This window comes from Daphnia carinata, chromosome 3 (assembly GCF_022539665.2).
Source record: "Daphnia carinata strain CSIRO-1 chromosome 3, CSIRO_AGI_Dcar_HiC_V3, whole genome shotgun sequence".
In the NCBI taxonomy this organism is placed as follows: domain Eukaryota; kingdom Metazoa; phylum Arthropoda; class Branchiopoda; order Diplostraca; family Daphniidae; genus Daphnia; species Daphnia carinata.
The window spans coordinates 7,297,603-7,319,112 of NC_081333.1; the positions used below are offsets into that span (position 1 = coordinate 7,297,603).

Below are 21,510 nucleotides of genomic sequence, written 5' to 3' on the forward strand. Positions count from 1 at the left end.
TTCGAAAGATTTTTATTTAATTTTGGTAGAAAAAAAGAGGCGGGATGACCTAAGTTCCCGAAAAATCTCCACGAATTACAAAAAACATAAACGGTTATACAAAAAGAATGTCTTTACAAAAAGGAAAAAAAAACAGGCAAGCCAAACACCAGGATTGAAAAGAGAGTTCACCAAAAAAATGTTGTATCAAAATTCCTTGCAAAAGCGAAGGAGGGAGAGCGGGTGCAAAAAGACGGGGGCGGGTTGAAACCACGGATTTCCGGATTTTCTTCTTTGTTTTGGTTTTTTTTTTCTCCCCAGAAACTTTACCGAGTAACGTTTCCCTTTTCTTTACGTTTCTTTTTTCCTTAAGTGCCGTACTCCTGGTTTAGATATTAAACTAGATTACAAGGATGGATCCAGTTCCTAAGTTTGAACTACCTATCCGGTTTGATTGTTGGATGAAACAGGTTGAATAGGATTATCACATGGAGAACGGACAAGCCAGAGAAATCATGGAGGAAAGGGGTGTGTATGTGTGTGTAGATTCTCGCACAGGAGAATTCGAGAGGAAGAGTGGTGTTGATTTCCAAGACGATTAGAAAAATAGAGGCAGAAAAATAAATCCAAACTCGCGGCCACTGAAAAAGACGTCATACCCCGCCTGAAATTGCAATGTAAAAAAACGACGAGGAAACAAACACCACAACCTGGGTTGGTTTTCACCCCCTCCTACCTAACCGTTTAACAATTGGTTAGTAGTAGGTAAAGATTTAACAATCAAGCTATTGGAGAGGGGGGGGGGGAAAGACGACTAAATGACAATCACACAAATACAAAACTAGTCCATCTTTTGGGTCTTCCCCTCTTTTTTTTTAAAGGGCCATTCTGGGGGGGACAGAAAAAAGTCAACTCCCTCGAGTTGCCATTTTCTATCGATCCCGATAAACCACATACCACTAACAAAACATTTTTTTCTCCTTCGTGATTACAGAAAGGGAGAAGTTTTTTCAAAAAATATATATATAAATATAAAAAGCTTTTACCGGTTAAAAAAAAACGAACACTCAAGGTTTGTTTTAAAAAAATAGAAATTAGAAACGACCAAAGGGTTGGGTTTGTGGGGTAAAAGATGGTATATAAAACTGACTAGGTTAAGACATTATCAGGAAATAAGAAACAATCAACAGAAAGTTAAAATATTCCAACAAGGAAACTGACCATACAGTTGATTTTTTTTTTTCAGTCCGCCCCATTACGGTTTATGTTCTTACGCGACAAGGAAGAACAAATTTAGGCCTACTACCAGAAGTTAAAAATAGCTGTTAATTAAATTTGAAAAAAAAAAAACTTTTACTTTTAAGATCAATTAACCTCCTACCAATGGTTTGTTTTTTTTTTTGCTTTTTTTTTGTTTTTTTTGTCGTTTTGCTTTGCTTCTTTTGTTGCATTTAAATTAGATCGACTACCCAGGCTAACGAAAATTAACATTCGCTGAAGAAATAAACTAAATTTTAACTTTGCAAAAGCAACATCTTCCATTGCCATATGAAAAAGAGAAGGAAAACTCTGTTTTTATAACTAGTTGGAGAGAAAAATAGAATTTGATTAATCTCTACATAAAAAAAAGAAAAAGAAAAACCCTAAACAAAAATAATACTTCATTCTACAACCCAAAACAAATTCTTTGGTTTAGAAAGTCTTTTGGACTAAAGAAAGTACTTGAGGAAATGAAGTAGTAATCTAAGATATCGGAATTTGTTGCAAGCCCCAGCTAGTCCAAGAACCTTTCCCTTTCCAGGTTGAGAAAACAATAAACGGCATTGAAGCTGATGGGAATAAATGATGACCAATTGTCCTACTTCCTCAAGACAAATGCTTGGATTTCAGAGAGGAAAATAAGTCTTCGCTGAATTGCATCTACAAACCAGACCCCACCCACACCTGCGCAGTATCTGGGTGTTTGGTTACCGATGGTTAAGATGTAAGGAATTAGAAAGGAAAGAGTGCAAGGGAGGGGGGAGAAAGAGAGAGAGAAAGAGTGAGAAAAAAAGGAGATAGAAGAGAGAAAGAGGTAAGGAGAAATAGAGTTTCAAACTATCGATTTTTAGTGACGCTTCACCAACGAAAGTGAACAGTTCGGGGTCGATCGGCTCCTTCCTTGACGAGTGGCTTGTGAAACTCTCTGCCAGGGCGAGAATGAACCATGGCCCAGCAGTGTTCACAGTAGTACTATAGTAACAAATGGATTGAATAGGTAGCAGCCTTTGGCGCTGATTTTGTAATTTACAGTTAATATACCTGGAGACATGTGACGTTGGCGCAGAAGAAAGGAGCAAAGCGCCCAGCCGAGCGACTACCTTGGCATTCATCGCAGAATTGATCGTCGAGAACGTAGGGTTTAACTTCAACCTACATCAATTGTTTTCGTGAAATCATGTTTACGCGATAATCGTATATATTCTCTAGTTGTCTTACCCGTTTGTCGATGTCTCCGTGCTGCAGTTGCACAAATCTCGCACTAATTGCGGCAATGTACGATTGCTGATTACTGAACGCTACACGTCCAGCTCCCTTAGGGTACTTCAATTCTGGGTCGATGTCGATGCCAGCATAGCAAACACCCCCGTAGAGTCGATCCATAATCAGAGCTAGTTCGACTACACAACGAAAGGATACAAAAATAAAGTTAAATGAACGAGTATAAGATTACGTGCACAACGATAAAGGCTAAAATAAAAAATACGAGGGAAGATCATCGTCTTCCCACGCAAAGATCGACTTATCGATCGGCCTGAAAATGCGTGCAGTCCCTACCCGCTTTGAGAGGACGTGGTACGCCGCCAACAAAGACTGTTTTGCGAGGGTCTAGTGGTAGAGAAGCGTCTAGAACGAAATCGGCATCAGACAATTTCCACGGCCGTATTTGTACTGGCTTATCCTGGATCGAGAAAGATAAATGTCAAAGCTGAGACTCTAGCCATTGTATTTATCCGCAACTCTTTACCTTGATTGTTGGCGACGAAACGCACAGATACAATTTATCTTCTTCTTGCATACAAGATTCAATCAACTGCTGGACAGAGTTCTCTTCCTGCACAATGAAAACAGACGGGTTTAAATCAACAACTGCGGTTGAACGCACACGGCAGCTTACCTGAAACAAGAGGAACGCATAGCCTTTGGGAGGGAAGTACGATTTACTTTCGGCTTTGTGTGGCCAGTCGACGACCAGCGATCCGAAACGTCGAAAACTGGCATTGATTTCCTCTATGGAATTGCAAAAAAAAAAAGGCCAATGAGTTAGAAGGACAAGATATTTTGACAAGGACTCTCGATATCTGAGTCTACTTCAACATATGATACCTTCATCAATGTCGGGAGGAAGACCTCCAACAAAGACTTTTCTCGAATAGCGCTCTCCAGATTCGGATCCGGAGGTGGAGACCGGGCTCCTCGGCGAGATACGCGATGGAGAGGGCAGACAGTGAGATTGCGAATGGATGGACAAAGATGGCAAGTAGTTACCGCCATTCATCCCGAAGCAATCTATGGTAAACATCAGAGAGAAAACATCGTTAGTTCACTTAAATGGCTCGGAAGTCACCAATCGATGAACTGACTACCATTTCTTAAAGGGCAAAGGAAGTTTTAAGCCAAGACAGAAACAATCCCATAAAAGATAAATAAATAAAATAAAAGAATAAAGTTCGGGGGGGTTATGTTTAGTCACTAAAGGAATCAATAGCAGCTCGTCAAGCGTAGTCATGGCAACTTGTTTGGCCTTCTTGATGGAGATTCCAGTGCTATAAAACCGCCACCGCCCGATACACTACTGAGGATTCTATTGACCTCGATCAACGTGGTGCCATAATTACCTAATCCAGCCATCCCGCCGAGCCCCATGGTCAGTCCCATACCGTTGTCCTCGCCTCCGTAGTTCATATCCGTTCCGTCTAGTGCCGAATATTACTTTCCTGCTAAAAACAAAAACCACACGCAGAAAAAGAAAGAAATTTTACTTTGAAGGAAAGACCATCCATCATTTTACTACACTAATCCACCACTAGTAGTAGGAATCTACTTGGCTTCACAAGGCTCACGTTCCAAGTTTTCTATACGTTTCTGCTCCCCCCCCCCCCGACATGTAATCACGGTGGACGTGAGCCGGCATACATTTTGTTTGCACTTTTAATTGCTTTCATTTCATACGCGGCTTAGGTTCAGTTTCTTCGCCATTGAATAACACAAAGTTGCACATGACGTCACTCGAGTCCGCTTATTGATTCAGGGTGGGTACCACGTGACAGAGCTGGTCTCGCGTGTGGGCGGGCCGGTACATCGGCTCTCCCCCCCGTTTCCTCCCGCTTTGTGCGTTCTATCCGCGCACGCACGCCGCAGCTGCACCAGTCCGTTAGACTTTTTTTTTTCGTTCTTCTTTTTTATAATGAGCTAATCAATAACATCAAACACGTCAATCGGGGCCATCACCACCTTTGGCTTGCTGGTCCTGTCCGTCGCCCGCTGTATTATGCATCATGTCGTGCAGGTAGTACTCCAGGCCGCGCATGTTATCCAGGGGGCTGGGCGTGATGGATCCGTGGGGGTCCTATATCAACAAAAAGGATCATCTCGATTAGTTTCCAATGGTTTACAAAAAGGTTTCCTTCAAAGACGCATTCGCTGCCAACTGGTTGCTCGCTCCGCCCTTTCTTTTTCCAGCCAAGAGACTGGAAATAGAACGCCAACAACCAACAGCAAAATAAAAAAAAATCACAAGGAAACAAAACAAGAAATCTAAAAAAAGGATAAAAAGGGAAACCAGTTGAGAAAATTTTACACTCTAGACCCAGATTCCGGATGTATCTGGGTCGCTTGGCATTCAGGTTCGATAGCCGAAAGGATTTCCTAATAGCCATTGTCACGACACGTGACGGGAACAACCGGCAAGATTGGAAAGAATGGCTTCTTAATTTCCAAGAAGCCGATCAATAGTTCATATACGACGCTCATGCACAAGTGATAACTTCTTCTCTTCTTGTAGGTAGTCCACCAACGCATCCCAATCCAATCGTCCTAATGTTTTGAGATCACGTGAACTTTTCCGACGGCCCGGTTACAACTTGTTATTTATCACGATGAGAAAGAAAGGAAAATGAATTTGTATGTGAGAACGGCTCCCTTCGCTTCGTATGGGGGAGACCGCATCCTTCCGTTAAAAATTTCGAAACAAAAACAACACAGTGTGACCCATTTTTCTAGGCCAGAACTATAGGTTCATTGATTCTATTTTGAATCCGGACAGTGTCTCCCGCATCCTTCTATTTACAAGGAGCTTTCATGTATAGTAAGCTTATCGATTGGGAAGACTTGCGCGATTTTGTTTCGTGCATCGTGCACACGTACACACATGGACGATGCACAATTTTGAATCAATACGCGCGTTCCTCCCTGGCATTTTCATTGCTATCCGCCCTCCCCACAGGAAATCCGTCTGGAACCCAAAGACTTTGAGGTAAATTGACATGGTACATCGAAACCCAAACGCCAGATCTTGTTACTAACGAATTGAAACCGATAGGGACACAATACAATGTGTTTTTCTGTTATCCGAGAAAGAGTGTTAGGTCACCAAAAAAACAAAAAACAAAAAGAAGGATTTTCGGAAACGCGGAAAATTGGATAGCTGAATTGACAGGTCGTATAGGGCAGCTTAATCGAGCGGTACCGCCTCCGCCGCCACGATTAAAGCGTAGGTAGTATACAGTGACGAGGCCGAGGGGGGATGCGTAGAAGAGTCGGGTTCTCGTTTATTTTCCCTCTCGCTCTTCCTCTCCCGTGGATTGTTTGACATTGCGGGGTGCTCTGACGTCAGAGCTCTGCGTCGCCATGGCAACCTGCCTCACAATGACACCCCCAGGGGGTGCGAGAGATGGGCATTAAAATAAGGAAGATCTCTTTTGATGCAACGTCCACATCTTGGAACTGAGATCACCGATGTTAATAGCCTTACTTTGAGTCAAGCTTTCCGGAGAATTGTCAAACAAACTTCAATCGGAAATTGCATTACTTGCTGCTACAACAAAGTGAATTCAATTCATCGAGGTCGATGGTTTCCTAGATAAGACTGCATGAAATTACTTTGTTGTCGATTGACAAGTATCGTGAAACGATGATTTGATAATAAGTTAATAACAGATGGGGACGATTCAGCGGCCATTTTGGAAATGGTTCGCATGCTCATAGGGAGTGGGCGGAAAAGCAGTTACGGCTGCAGATGGGTTTGCGTATCCCATTACCGGTGGAAGAAACGCATAGAACTTGTCATGTGGCACACAATCGATGTCGTATCCAGCTGACATTAACTTTTACTACACTTATCAGCCGAGTTCGGGTTACAAAGAAGAAAGGTCGCGCTCTATCGAAAACAAAAAACTAGACTCATCAATCACCACATCCGCCAATGGGTCATCAAGAGGTCGAAGGCGTATGTGATTACACGAAATCAACAGTATGTTCGTACCTGATACATGTAGTCGCTGTTCTCGTCGATGTTGGTGACTTCCAACGTGGGCGGAGCCATATGGAACGGGGTGGAACCGAAGACGTTGTTCTTGCCCGGGTACGAAGTGCTGCGCCGAAACCGACTTCCACCGTATCCGCCCTGGCCGCTCGCCATGTAACCGGCTGCAGCAGCGGTCGGATTGGTCATCGAACCAGCCATGCCATACGTATGGTGATTATTAAGGCCTTTGCGGCTCACCGGTGTAGTCGAAACACCCAAACTGGCCCACGGCGAACCAGCAGATTGGGAAAATGGGGCGAAAGCCGAATTCAGTCCATGACCGAACGGATTGTTCGGAACTCCACCACAACTACCACTGACACCAACACCACCACCACCGCCGCCGCCGCCAACACCTCCGCCGGCCAAGTTTGGTGCCGAACGGCCGCGATTCCACAGTCCGGAAGATGATGGGCTCAAGTGAGAAGAGCAGTTGGTCGGACTAGGCGGTCCACCACTTCCGCTCGACCACGGCGAAGAGAAAGTCGACGAGGCCGGCGATTTGTTGGCATTGATGACTCCCGGTAGTAGAAAGTTGGATGGGGAGCTGGGACCGGATCGGGGCACCGACGACGTCGACGCTGGCGTCAAAGTCGGACTGAGATGATGAGAGCCCGTTATAGGCCGCCGCTGTTGGCTCGGACTTGGAGGCGAATGCGGAGATAATGGGTGATATCCCGATTCGGCACTACTGCTACAACTGCTAGACGTCGATGATGACCATAGTCCAGCTGAAGGAGATGGACTAAGGCTGGACAGGAGCGAAGAACTCATTAATCCGCCGACGAGGCTAGTACCACCACCGAGGCCACCGTGCTCTCCCCCATTGCTCCCGTTGTGGCTGAGACTGGATCGGCCAGAGTCCGGTGTCGAGAGTTCCGGATCAGCTCCGTCGCCATTAGACGACGACGACGGGTTCCCACCGTTGCCCGAAAAGCTGTGGTTTCCGCTGTAGAGGTTCGGATGTAGATGCGGCGACAGCGACGACGAGGACGAGGAAGACGACGAGGACGAAGAGTCCGAGCCTCCAGCTTTGACCGAAAGGGGCGAGATGGGCAGGGAGAGGCCGACCGAGTGGTCGGCTGACGAGCAGATGTTGACGCCGAGGTTCAGTCCGACGCCATTCTTGACGAGACTGCTGCCCGACGTAGCGCCGGTTGCGGGCGATGTCGCTGCTGCTGGATGCGCTTCATCTTGCATGGCTCGTCTGGATTCGTTGACAATGAAGCTTTTCTGCTAGTCACGAATTTAGGCCAACGTGTGTTTCTTTTTTTTTTTTTCAATTTTTTCCCCAACCAAACAAGGAAATTCTCTGCGCTTCACGGTGCAGGTTGGCTGGGTAGAATAGTCTGTAGTTTCTTGTCCTCTTTTTCCCTCTAGAAAAGCCGGCTTTTCTGGTTGCTGGCCTTGGGAGTTCCAAACGATGTGTGAAGGTCGGCCAAGGTGGAGGACCAGCGCTCTCTCTTACTCGTTCTGCGGGCAACTGGCGTCTCCTTCCTGTGTCCGATAACAGAACAGACAATTCATCACGAAATGCACGACGTCTTTTTTTTTTCTTTCTTTCTTTCCTACGATTAAAACCGCAATAAGCCAATGGCCCGTCTACAGGGCCATCACACCCTACACACGTACACAGGGAATTCGATGGAAAGTGAGTGGCTACAAGGAAACCGCAAAGACAAAAATTGGCTTAAGCTAATCTTAGGAAAACGAAAAACCGTAGAGGAAATCACGACCAAATTTTTTCTTTTCGTCGTACACATCTGCCTTTACATTTTTCAAAATACAAATGGCGACTCAGAATTTTTCTGTGGGAATTCCAAGGCATTCTTTCGACAGACCAAAAGGGCACCAAAACCAAGCCTATCGTCTAGGTAAAAGCCCAACTCACGAAATATGCAGAAGCTGTACACAATCCGGTTTCGAGAGGTCGCTCAACTCCCGAAAATAGAAACTATGGCTCGTTTTTTTCCTCCCTTTACGTAGCAAAGCCCAAAACGTATGATGGACACCAGAGTTACTACAGTGAGGGAAGAGAGAGAGAGAGAGAAAATAATCGCCTTTGGTTGGATCACAGCCCGGAGCCGACACCACTACTCGCAATTTCCAAGGTGCACACGGCAACAGCAGTGAAAATACTGAAAACGTACCCAGTTTCGGATGGAATGGAATCAAATCCCGAAATCCTGTGATGAGTTTTCTTGGTCGTTAACTCGGGAAGAGTCTCGGTACGAGACAAAATAACTTTTGTTGGCCGAAACTGCGCCGAGTTGCTTACCACTCTGCTGGCGACTCACGACTCGTAAGAGCTCTCATAGCTGCCTCTAGTCAGCTGATCATGCAACGGGCACCAGGGAACTTCCGCATTGACGTTGACGAAAGCGACTTGCGCCATCTATTGGTTATCTAGAATACTCGTCTGCTTTTCCATGCAAAACGGAGTGAAAAGAAAAATTTATGAACTTCTTTTGTTTCCCCTTACCACAACAGCATCACATCACTATTTTTGTTTCTATATTAATACATTTATAGTGCAACACATAAGAACATGTGTATCAACTTTTATTCCATGAACTTTGCCATTGTAAAGTCAATTTTAGAAAAAAAAAAAAAAAAAAAAAAAAAAAAAATACGAGATAAGAAACCAAAATAGACGAACAACACAATCGGTTTTCTCTCTTCTAGACAAGTTTCTTGGCTTCGAAAAATTTCTTGAGATGTCTCATCTGCCAGGCACCCATCACAAGGAGAATGGCCGTCTGCGTCAACGACCACCAGAGAACTCGCTGATTGGTACTCTCACTCGTCTGTCGGAACCGTTCCTCGCGAATCTGCAATCAACCGTCAAGAAAAAATTTGAATTGCAAAATAGGAGTGACACCCCATATGGAAAGCTATCACAGTACTTGGCAATATGATACAATTTAGGGTGTTAATTGTGAAAGCAACTTACACGTTGGTAGTTTTGCTCTTTATTGATCTGGTCAACTTGGGCTAGCAGCTGGCGCACACGGAGCTGTAGTTCTGTTAACTTTTCTTTTTGTGCAATTCCTGCATAGTCCATTGTTTGTTCTCCAACATGAATATCCAAGTGAACTCTCTGTTGAAAAGTTTAAAGATTAAACATTAAAAGTGCCCTATTTAATGACTTTTAAAAAATTAAGCTTACCAATTGAGTGCCTGAAAACCATTTAGTGCTGTTTGAATATAAACAAATGATATGTTCTCCAGGAGTGTGAGATGTGAAAGTAAACCTTCCTTCTGAGCTATACACCTGTTACAGAACAACAAATTTTCCATCTTCTGACAATGTAGGAAACTGACTTCTGATAATGAACACAACTATGTTGCCAATACTTACCCTAGACAAGACAACTTTGTCATCAGGGTCTTTAACCTCGACATGCATTCCAATCCCAGGGCTTGATGGCATAAAGCCACCAGTACGAGGATCATACAACTGCACCTTATAATTGCCTGAAAAAGAACATGAATGAAAAATATCATTTCGCTGTCATTCAAAGTCCAAATGCTATTGGCCTGAATACAAGCGTAACGGATTCAGGTGTCACGAAAAACAATGATGACGTGGCCTCCTATCGGGAACAGATTTCCAGCAAGAAAGCTACCCACAACTTACCGATAACCATGGTTTCATCGGGAATTTCTTCGATGAAACATTTTCTTTCCGTTTCGGCAATGTGAAAATAAAGACCTGATACACACGATAAATATAGAACGAAAATCAACGAAATGCCAAGGAACTGCATTTTCCCGGCTCAGTGAGACTATCGACAACCAGGTAGAAAAATGACAGTGACACCTTGCGGACTCGAATGAACATGAGCAACGTTGCCATCCAGAAATAATAGTAAACCATTACAAAAAATGGCGAAAATTGAATCCTGAATTTGTGGTGAACTGATGACTTCGAGACTTCGTAGCCTACTTATATTAGAAAATACAGGTATGTCCTTCTTCCCTAACTAACTTTACTGATTCTCGGCTACGTAACCTTGTGTTAAAAATATTATTTTGTTATGAAAAACATCACGAGGAAAATGAAACAAAACAAGAACTCAAATCAAGCCTGGCTGTCGTTACAGTCAAGGACACGAACGATACAAAGCTGGAGAGGTAAACAGAAAGGGGAACAGAAAAGGTGAATTGAAACAATCTGTATTTTTTGCCATGCATGCCTCTTGTCCCAATTTGTCTACTTTTGACAACATAAAAAAATCATTAAATAGTTTTTACGATATGTAGAGAAATTGATAATCTATTCAGTCACGTTTTATTGATTTTCTTTATTTACCAATGAATGACGGGAGAAAATTTAACAGTTGCTCACGAGAAAATCAAACACCTACAAACTGTAGTTAATTGCTAGATACCTCAAAAACTTTTAAATCTTGAGAAATGACAATTATTCCAAAACACCCTATTTGCTAAATTCTGTCAAACAAGATTTCCTCAGCGTATCTTTTTTGCATGGCGAAATAGAAGTTTTGTTTCAATTAACCTTATCTACCCCCTAATGATATAAAACAATATAAATCTATTTTGACAAAATCAATACCAGCTGGTTCAGAGGGCATCTCCTTTAAAAGGAAAGTACTTTAAATCGTTCCACGAAAACAGATAAGCATAAAGCTGGGGGAGGGGCATCGCCTCTTTTATGTAAGAGCTCTCAGTCAAAACAAATCCAATGTGGTTTGCATGCCTGTCTATGCAACCAGACCGTTGCATTTTTCCTACCTTAGGTTCTTTGTGTGAATATATCATGTTGAAATTCTTCGCATGTGTCTCGCTCGCCTTACCGTGGACAACAGGTAAAGATGTGCCCTTTACCTAACCTATTCCATAGAATGGGACTGAAAGAGAGAAAGTAAGGGAGTGGGACACATAGCAATCTCAGATGCGCACAATTCACTAGTCATACAATACATAACGGAAATAAAACACGTACAACTTGCGCTCGTTTCCGCAAGAATAAAATGACATTTTTTTTTCTTCTATACAGATCAAGTTCAGATTATACCACTGATTCCATATTTTGGAAATTCCGTTGTATTTTGCATAACATCGTGTTTTTCTAGTTTTGTCGATAGATTCTTATCGTAGTAAAACCACTAAATAACGGATTCCTAACTGACGAAATGATTCAGCATAGGAGCATATTCGGGTCGTCACTGACCTAGTTCTTTTAAACAAAAAAAAACACTTGAGGTTGAAATTAAAAATCGGTGACTTCGCCAAGAATTTTGTGTGATAAATAGAAAACTTAAGTTCGTTTGCTGAAATCATTTCCGTCATGGTTGACATTTTTCAAAATTACGTTTAATACTAGACTTTGGGTGGAAGATCTCGCAAGGTGGTATCGGAATTCCCTACCGAGAATCCCTTAAACGAGAAATTATAAGGAAATGCACTCAGGCAGTGGGTAATTCCACAATTCCCACAATTAAAGTCGTGGAAAATGATGATGGAAGTCTAAGAGGTTACTCGGGGATCACCCCATTTGAAACCAAGAATCGTCATAATCCATGGATTGTGATAAGTCTGGTTATGGAAGAGCACTGTACGACGTACGTCATGAGCTGAGTTAAATAGTTCCAGGTAGAAAATCACCACTCTTGTGATGTAATGTAGGGTTCCAAAACTGATCGGATTCGCAAATTTTGACATATTTCAAGGGATCAGTTGGGAAAAAAAAAATCTATCGTTTCGTCTATCTCCCTCTCTGTTTTTCCCCTCTCCTAATGGAACTAGTGATAAAAAGATTTGATTTATTCTTAGCAATGTTTCAGTTAAATGTATGCATAATTCATAGGGAATAAGCAAGCTCTGTAGGGCACTAAATGTTCCCCTTTCTATTGTGATCGGCCTCTTTCCTTTCAGTGACAATCCCCACCGGCCCGATTTTGTACCGTTGTATCTTTTTTCGCACCTGTTCGCGGCACACAAAGACACGAAAAACTCGAGAGAAAAAAACCTTGTTATCCGTTAACAAAGGATATATCTAGTGTGTACACGTCCGCCTACGCTTCTTCTGAACGGCCCAAAAATATCAACCAGGTGAAGAATAGGCATTGAAGAAAACGACGATAGAAAAGGCTTGCACTTGTGACAGCAGAAAGATTGAAAGAACAGGAGGCGGATCCTCCATGTTTGGAACAATCCAGCCCACGGAATATAAGAGGATTATTAGTTTTCTTTATTATTATTTTTTTTTTAAACTCCTTGTTCTATCTTTCTAGTTCTCTTACTCCGTTCTATTACAATGCACACTCCACCTTCGGACCTATTAGTGCGGCGTATTGATGAATCCTAGTCGCAGCTGACGAGGATTAATATCTTGTCGAAAGCGGGCAGATGGCCTTTCCCGTCTTCCACCCCTTTAACCCCAAGGTCGAGGCAGTCAAAGTTATACTTGCTATACCAACTGCTGTTTCCGTAGTTGCACTGCTGCTGTTCCACTTTTCTTTATTTAACAACCACACTCCTCTTGTAGTAAATGTCGGCGGAAACGAAAGATGTTCATGACCTGAAAAGAAAAAAATGAAGTAGGCTCACTCAGGCTGATTTGGACGTGTGCACATGTACACAGCCAATGCCGCGTCCTACAAGCAGCTAATAGGCGAAAAAGATCCCGCCTCTCTTGTGCTTTATTAGCCGCATGTGTTTAGAAAGGGTGCCAAATGAATTTCCAAAATCTTCTATCTTTAGCTCTTAATGACTTGGAGCTTGCTTAAACATTAATTTGGGGGGAAAGATAAAAAAGCACTTGGACAAAAGAGAAATATTGTGGTCCAGTACTTATGAAAATCATTGTGCTAGGCACGAAGTACTTGTCAATCGTCTTTCAAGAAACTTTTCAGGGAAATTTTTTGGACTGTGATCACGGCCGCCCAAGAAAAAAGAACATCTCGTTCTTTCCAAATTCGTTGAGAATCTTCTTTCGCTTGTACATAAAATAGATGGGTATCACGATCTTGTTCAAGATCTGAAATCAAACCTGAAACCATGTTTGTTCACTTCCTATGAATGTTTTCTTCGGTTTCAAAGATATGGCCGTTGTTGAGGTCCATACTACAAACTGTCGCCGAGGCAATACAAGAAGAGCCAAAAGGGATGAGTTTCTAATTCATTCGGCCGATGTAATGCGAGGCTATGGTCGACGGAATCTCATCCCTACGAATGTTATGTTTACTGAACCCTGGTCGAAAGACTATCATTTGTCCGCGGATGGGCTGCAACTTGTTATGCACTGGAACTCGAAGCCTTCGGTCTACGATAAACAACAAACCGGCGACCGCGCAGCTTCTTAAAAACTCCTCCGCAATGCGCAGTCTTCTGTGTTTAGAAGGGAATGGAATTTCTTTTGACCATCTGAGGATCGCCATCAGCGAAGGTAAATCTCTCTTTTGCCATTCTGTGCGCCGGTCTTTCCTCTTTTCGCTTTAGTGTGACGCACAGAACTACAACAGCGGATGCTTTCCATCGTGTTAACAGTTATTAAACCAGGCCAACAAAGGAAGGCTAAAACGGCGCCATCGTGGACGCTAGGCGCCCTCCCCCCAATTGACGATGAAGGACGTAAGAGGGGATCGATTTTTTTTTCTTCATCTTCCCCACGTATGCCAGCATACAATGTTCGACTGGCAACGGAAATATTCAATGAGCTACCACCTTTTGTGTCGCCAAACACTTTTTCGGCAGTTCTCACACCGATATACATTCAACCGTAGCAGGGCTTTTTTTTTCTGATCATGAAATTGATCTACTTCAGAAACGAGTAAAGCGAGTTCTTTTTTTTGTTTGTTATATTTATACCAAATGAGATTTTTGAAAAAAAAAATCATACTCACTAAAGACACGCACACATACGCATACAGAAGGTATGGCAAGGGTTTGGGTGTAGTAAAATGGAAAGAGTTCAACATCAACTGTGAGCAATATGATGATCGCTTCGATCATCACAGATGTGGGAGACGTCCCAAGGTTTTTTCAACAATCGATAGTATTACTCGCGCTCCGAAAAAAATGCACTACCACTACCAATGTACAAAATTTCACGTCAATCGAACAGAAAATAAGACTTTTTTTAAAAAATATTTTTTGTGGACAAATTTCTAAAAAAAAAAAATTGAATGATGTTGGGAGAGAAATAGGAAAGAATTGAAATTCCCACCGCGTTAAAAGGACCACTCATGCGAACATAGAAAAAGTTGGGAGAAGGGAGAGACCATCGGGACTTCTGCATTGCACATTTGTGTTGTGTGTAAGATTTGGGGAAAAATGGAGCGGAGTGCGGGGTGAGAACCAATGGCACATCCCGGGGAATTACTAGGGTAAACGGAGGGGGAGAATCATAACGGAGAACAGGATGGGTGAAAATGGGTAAAAAAAAAAAGGGACAAATTCATACACAGACGAAGGATCCGCTAAGGACGAAAAACAATTAACTTATTAATTTTTAGTTACTTTCTTGTGTGGTTTGTGTTTCTTTTCTAAAATGAACATTAAAGCAATTCTAATCGTCGAGAGGTAGATTTCGTTAACGGTCGGCCCGACTTGCCTTCGCCGTTGCAAGACTTGGTTTTAGCTCGGCACTTGCGCAGCTCTTCTTCGCGACCCTGCTGGTTCATGGGCAGGTAGCCTCTGGGTTCACACATTTCGTCAAACTGCTCGTAGAAGGCCTTGTAGCCACCGAGGAGTAGGTAGACCTCAGGCCAGTGAAGGGCCGGGTAATTGTCCTTGTTGTCATCGCGGTCCTTGTTACGCAAAAACCGAGAGCTGATGGAATCAGCGAGACAACACACAAACAAAACAAAACAAAAAAATTCAGTTCAAGTCGAGTCCTAGAAGTAGTAGATAAAGCATCAAGGGCACTTACAGAGCTGGTCCTCTCTCGGAAGAGAATTCACAGTGGAAAATGAGGATGTTCCTCTTCTTCTCCTGATCGTGGGTGGTCGACGGGGCTTGCTGTCTTTTCCCCTCCATAAAGACGCTCCACACCATATCTTTGGTCCACAGGTTGACGGCATCGTTAATATGGCCGTTCTCGTACTCATACGGATATCTAGAGAACAAAAGAATGCCCATCAGGAGTTGAAGACAATGTCGAGAAAATAGAAAGTCCAAAACTACCTGCAATCAATGATGGTATATTTTTCTACGTAATCCTGGAATTTGCCGTTGATCAAATCTACCAAGGTCTGCGGCGTAATACACTTTAAATCCTGATGTTTTCCTGCCGTTAGCGGTAGCGCAAAGGGTCGGGTAAAATCTCCGATGAGGTCAGGCTCTTCCGTAGCTGAAAGGCAAATAAAAAGAAGGATGTCGTTATGTTAGATTTGGGGAAACGGAAAGCCACATGACACTTTTAAATGCAATCCGGCTGAGAAAAGAGCAAGGCCTGGGGGAGGAAAAAAAAAAGAGGGAACTTACATCGTTGAAGGGCGCGCATAATAGTGGCTTCCGTCTCCGAATGGCATCTCTGGATCCGATGGGGTAGCCTCGACAGAGCCGCCGTTTTGTTGTTGTTCCCGACATTGTGATCCAAACTTGTGAACACGGGTCGGTCGTCATTGTCGTCCTTCCGCCTTTTGTTTTCCTGCTGTTGGACAGCGGAATCCGCAGACGAGGGCTCGCTCCTCTTGAATGGGGGACCTCCAACCTATATCCAAAGCGATCAGATAACCACAATTATCACAACCATGTTCCGGAATGGAAAGATCAGAGGGGATCGAGAGGGTGTCACTTTACCCACTCAAAGTTTGATCAGTTTTTTGGGGAAAAAATGGAAGATATCTTACCGGCTGAATTACTCGTGAGGGCTGCATACGCAATCTCAAGGCATGTAGGCCTAGGGGGGGAAGGGGGCTCGATCCAGAGTCTTCATCCTGAAGGAACAGGCCACGGGCTACAGGAGACTGATTCAAAGGCGAATCGTAGCACGCATTGCGCGTCTAAAAATTTTAGAGAAGTAAATATCAAGCACTGATTCACACAATAAAAAAAAAGATATCTAGAAATTAAAATAAACGAGCCCTTACAGTTGGGGTAGCCTGGTCGAACATGGATTGTGACCGCCGGAACGAAGGTCGGCCGAACTTTTCGACGACGGCAGCTTCTTTGGGGACACGGAGGAATTCATTATGGCCCATAGACTCGTCAACCTTAGTCTTGGCGACACTGTAGGCTGGAGGAGACAGACTGTCTTCATGACTGAACTGTCTAGTGGCGCGCTCGCTAAGCGGGGTAGCGATCAGCTGACTCAGTGAAACTGAGGTGGGTAAACCCTGGTCTTCCTCCTAAAAGACATGCACTCATTAGCCGATGTGCATCATCGATAAAACAGTCAACGGGGTATAGTCACCTCGTACAACTCGTCGGGGATTCCCTCATCATCTCCGTTAGACATGAAACTGAAGTCCAGTTTAACTGGCCCGTCGTACTTTTGTGAACCACCTGAAACGATAAATGATTAAACGTTAATTCTCAACACTGGGCATAAGGGATTGACAGTAAACCTACCAGCACTCAGGGAACTACTGCTGGAGCGTATAGAGGCAGGGCTGGTGTTGCGGTCCGACATCCGACGGTGGCACAAGGGCTCTGGATACCTGGAACGCGCCAAAAACAACACAACAAAAGAAACAAAAAATTATTCTCCCTTCCTTTTTCCACTCGTCAAACCTCGAGCTAATGACAAGTTGATGGCTTTTTACTTGAAGTATTTGGAGTCTTCCGGAAAGCAGCCACTGTCTTGAGAGTCAACATCCTCTATACTTGGAAGGCGTGTCGACGGAATGCCAGACGACACGGGCTGAGCAGGCTTAGCGAAGTTTGTCTGGAGACAAAATCAAGATTGTTAACGGATCTGTATCGTCTCCGAGTCAAGACCAAAGTCGCCTACCTTGATGGGACTGTTGATGTCGACACGAGCCTTGTTGGGACTGTTGACGTCGAGACGGGTTAGAGCCAGTCGGCGCGGACTGCGTCTGCTGATAAAGTCCTCGGCGCTCTTGGGCTTTTCGGGGGAAGCAACGGCGGCGGCAAAGGATCGAATTGAAGTGTAGCTGTTTTCTTTTTCACTCAGCGAACCCAGTAATTCGCCGCTGGTGAGGGCTAGAGATCTTTAAAAATAGAAAAAATGAAAATGAATACTAGTTCGACAAGACGCACTTTCGTTGGAAACATTTCACGGACAAAACAATAGAAAATGCGTGCCAACCTAAGGCTTTTTTCAGTGAGAGACAACTGTTTCCAGTTCCAATAGGACATAGTGCGATCACAGGTATGCATTGGAACAACCAACACACACACAAGTTTGAGTTGCTGGAAGGTTACAAAAGACAGACGAGACCAGAGAGAAGATACGAAACAGTGGACAACGGATCAACGACTGACAGTCTGTTGAAGAAGAAAAATCTATTTCTCAATTTCCTTCGAAGGGCTCCTCCCAGACCTCTCCCCTCGAGTTCCAAGCTATTCTATTCGCAAGCTCCACCCCCTACTACCCCCAGGATCCCCTTTCCCTTCTACATTGTCTCTCGGGTTCCATCTTCGCACTAAGTTGAGTCCTGGATCGGCACGGCAACACTATTGCGTTCTGAAAACTTCACCTTCAAGCCGTCATAATTGCGACAAATCAGGCCGTAAGACCAAGAAAAAAAAATTGATAAATCCCAGTCCCAAAGTGTCAAAGGTACGGCGCCAGTTTTTAACATTTCTGTGCTGTGGGAAAAGCTGCAATGGGCACAACTTATGTAGTACTGCGTCAACGCAGACATGTGCCAGACCTTACATTCATAACAAAGACTTCGGAGGGTGACGTTATAGCGGAGGGGAAGAACATAGAGGGTCATCGCGCACACGCACACACAGAGCGGAAGAGGGAACTCTATGAAACTGTGAGCCGGGGAGGAAGCATTGAGCAAATATCTATAAGGGCAGGGTGGATGGATAGAGGAAACACATTCCACATATGGCCACCCCAAAGCTCGCGATGATGGTCCCATATTGCATCCGCCGAAGAACCGGCATAGCACAACCGACTTGCTCTCTTCTCCCCCCTTCTCGTTCACACAGTCGTAAAAAAACGCCACAACGGACGGAAGGTTTTGAATTTTCCCGCCTGCTGACTTTGGCTATATGCTGGGGGACGGTTGACGCGGCTACAAAGATTCTGCCCCGGGTTTCCGATTTCTCACCCCAAAATATAACACTAGCTTTTTTTCGAAAAAAAAGGAAAAAGAGAGCGCAGACCTTCGGAGACAGGAAAGAGCATCGGAGGATATTTAAACAACCCAACCGAACAGGTTAACGGTCTTGCCCAAGGGCACGAACCGAAAAACCTTACTCAGTCTCCCGAAACGTCTCCAGGCATTCCAACTGCTGCTGGCTGCTGCTCTTCGCCCGTTGAAAGGCAGATGGCTTGCACAAGCGCCTTCAAACCCCCCCGCTCGCTCCGGATTTCAGCAGCTGTTGGCTTTTTTTTCCTCCCGAGTATAGCAACCCTCCCTCTCGTTACATTTCCTCACTGAGAAATCATTACGTTCGAAATCGGTTCACGTATACGAGCACGTGTGCGTTATACATTGTCTGCGCTGCTAGTAACCGAATATTGCTATCGCGCCTTATCGCGCTGGCCGTCTCGAACCACTTTGACTCGATCTCCAATTCCAGTGGCAGACTTGTGCCCCATTCAAAAAATCTTGATTGACCCAACGGTCTCTCGAAAAACATCAGGTCGGTTGGGAAAAAGGAAATGGGCAGTGGTTGAGGGAAAGCGGGCCAGAAGGAGAGCGGACAAAGACAACAGGGCTCTACAAAGTCAAGGACGGCCATCCAACTTTCTTGTTTTTTTCTTCATCCCTTCCAAAGCCCGTCTTGCCCTTTTTTTCGCGTTGTGCCGTCCACTTCCCACTGACACTTTGTGTGGCCAAAGTCAAACCAAACACCAACGGTCACTTTTTTACTTTCTACGGCTCTCCTCCTCTTTCAACCTCAAAAAGTTGAAAGATGCTGCCGCTCGATAGCTGAAGCTTTTCTTCTTTTTGTTACTTTAGAAATAGAGGAGGGAAAAGAGGTCGATCGAGGTCGCATGAAATCGCATTCTCTCCAGTGGCTGTCGCTTCATTTGAAGGGATTATCACCATTTAAACCCTTCCTATTACAGGCACTGCCCACCACCACAAAAACGAAAACAAAGGAAAGCAAAACATACCCTTTGGTGCCTACGAAGGTTTCCATGTCCGCGTCCAAGTTATCTAAACAAAAACATGAGGATCAGCAATAGTCATGCACTTTCTGGCTACAACCCACATGTCATTACACAGGAAGAAGGCATGAGGGTTGACCACACAAAAACATACACCATAAACAGGAAATGCATTGTCTTTGGTATAACTTTTGCTGCTAGGTATTGAATTACCATGAGATAAGAATCTTCTTTTTGGAGTTGAGTCCAGGCTGGCACCGCTCAGGTTATGCACCAAGTTGGTCATGGGAGACATCACAGCCATTTCAAAATTATTTGATTTTATTTTGCTGAGATTGGGTAGCCTTTGACTGGATTCCAAATTTAAGTTTCGTTGACTTTTGGGACGAGACTTCCCAGTGCTGTTCTCACTTTCCATGTTGTATCAGAAAGCAGTACTTCACGAAGATATTTGAAATGGAAGTACTAGAACTGAACAAATAAAAGTTATAAAGAAGAGAAAGATTATCAGTAATTTGTTGCTTGTTTACGAAAGATAGTGAATGTCTCAAAACTCCCAGAAGAGACTAGTTTCATGCAACACAACGTTTGAGGCAACGGAAATCTGAGTTGGGGGAACAGGAAATGGTGAAAAACAAGAGATTACACTTACTTGCTTGATTCAAACTGAAGACAGATCGATGGTATAAGTCAATTGAACTAATATTGCATGATATGGAGAGTTCACGAAATAAAAAACTAGCTAAAGTCAAGTTTTAAACGGCGACAAACTCCTTTGAGACACCATTCACGTTCGTTTCACTCTGCCGCCATCGCTCAGACTGCGACCACAGCGTCACGTAGCGGAGTTATGGCACTCTAACGCCATCTATCGTGTTACCGAAAGCCGGTTTTCAATTTTCAAACTTCTTATCGTAACTTCTCATTAGAATTCAGTTGGGCATTGCTTAATATAGCTTAGACGGTTACCCAGACTACGAAAAACGGCAATGAACTTCCTACTTCGTTGTTCTGTACTCCTTTATTGCAGTGGTCATATGCAAAATAATGACGGGAACGTTTCAAGTAGTCGAGTGCCAATAATGGCACCTCAAGTTTAATCTCCACAGATCTTCGAAAAATTTATTTGTTTAATACTATTTTGATACGATTTAAACTAAGTTACCACCCTTTAAGTAGCAGTGTCTCGTGAGAAATATATTTATGTGTAACAACAGTGGCATTCGGGCTTGATCCCAGAAGACTTTAGGCCATTTAATTCAATACTGAACTTCATATAATAGATATCACTAAGCGCAATAAATCCGGTTAACAATCGCATTCCTCGAGGGAAATTGTTTAGATATCCAGGTGATAAGAGTAACACCCACGTATAATCCCACAAGATTTGAAACCACTTAATACTTAGTTAATATTTATGTATTTAATTTAGCTTGTACGATAATCATGATGTTTCAGAATTTTCTGGCAGGAGAAATCGGTTAAAATTAACAAACATGCTCTCGTGAATCTTAAAAAAAAAAATAAACCTTCATTTTCGGTTTCCAACACATGTAGATTGGTAGTTAGGCAAACGGTTTTGATGCCAAGGCTATGTTAGATGCCATTCTATCACAAACCCTTTTTATCCATGGGCTGGATATAGCGCGTTCACGTCCAGAATACACAGTACACCGAGGAGCCATAAATTGTTTCCTATTCATCCATCTCCAGAGAAATCAGGTAGTTTTCAAGC

At 43.6% G+C, this 21,510-nt stretch overlaps 3 protein-coding genes across 4 annotated transcripts; all 3 read right to left on the reverse strand.

Annotated features, from left to right (window-relative positions):
• Window positions 1-1,419: 1,419 nt before the first annotated feature.
• LOC130704476 (cytoplasmic polyadenylation element-binding protein 3-like) lies at window positions 1,420-8,878 on the reverse strand. The gene is given in 11 exon segments (XM_057525898.2): window positions 1,420-2,211; window positions 2,281-2,391; window positions 2,458-2,639; window positions 2,797-2,920; window positions 2,987-3,073; window positions 3,137-3,249; window positions 3,346-3,528; window positions 3,858-3,959; window positions 4,474-4,588; window positions 6,503-8,041; window positions 8,695-8,878. Coding segments are annotated over 10 exon segments (2,373 nt in total). The 5' UTR covers window positions 7,745-8,041; window positions 8,695-8,878; the 3' UTR covers window positions 1,420-2,097.
• A 211-nt stretch (window positions 8,879-9,089) lies between these two features.
• LOC130704471 (transmembrane emp24 domain-containing protein eca-like) lies at window positions 9,090-10,365 on the reverse strand. The gene is made up of 5 exons (XM_057525893.2): window positions 10,185-10,365; window positions 9,906-10,021; window positions 9,714-9,818; window positions 9,498-9,644; window positions 9,090-9,375 (listed from the first exon to the last, which is right to left on the reverse strand). Exons 1-5 carry the CDS (start codon window positions 10,312-10,314, stop codon window positions 9,226-9,228), a joined length of 648 nt encoding a protein of 215 aa, XP_057381876.1. The 5' UTR covers window positions 10,315-10,365; the 3' UTR covers window positions 9,090-9,225.
• A 3,987-nt stretch (window positions 10,366-14,352) lies between these two features.
• LOC130704477 (M-phase inducer phosphatase 2-like) lies at window positions 14,353-20,585 on the reverse strand. Of its 2 annotated transcripts, XM_057525900.2 has the most exons (13): window positions 20,428-20,585; window positions 19,989-20,246; window positions 19,782-19,824; window positions 17,469-17,688; window positions 17,281-17,402; window positions 17,087-17,175; window positions 16,929-17,020; window positions 16,606-16,863; window positions 16,366-16,518; window positions 15,998-16,226; window positions 15,698-15,863; window positions 15,444-15,629; window positions 14,353-15,343 (listed from the first exon to the last, which is right to left on the reverse strand). In XM_057525900.2, the coding sequence occupies exons 2-13, from the start codon at window positions 20,191-20,193 to the stop codon at window positions 15,070-15,072; spliced, it is 2,037 nt and encodes a 678-aa protein (XP_057381883.1). In that variant the 5' UTR covers window positions 20,194-20,246; window positions 20,428-20,585; the 3' UTR covers window positions 14,353-15,069. The 2 variants fall into 2 exon arrangements, with proteins under 2 accessions (XP_057381883.1, XP_059350340.1); XM_059494357.1 differs by lacking the exons at window positions 19,782-19,824; window positions 19,989-20,246; window positions 20,428-20,585 and adding an exon at window positions 17,787-17,979.
• Between the last annotated feature and the right edge of the window lie 925 nt (window positions 20,586-21,510).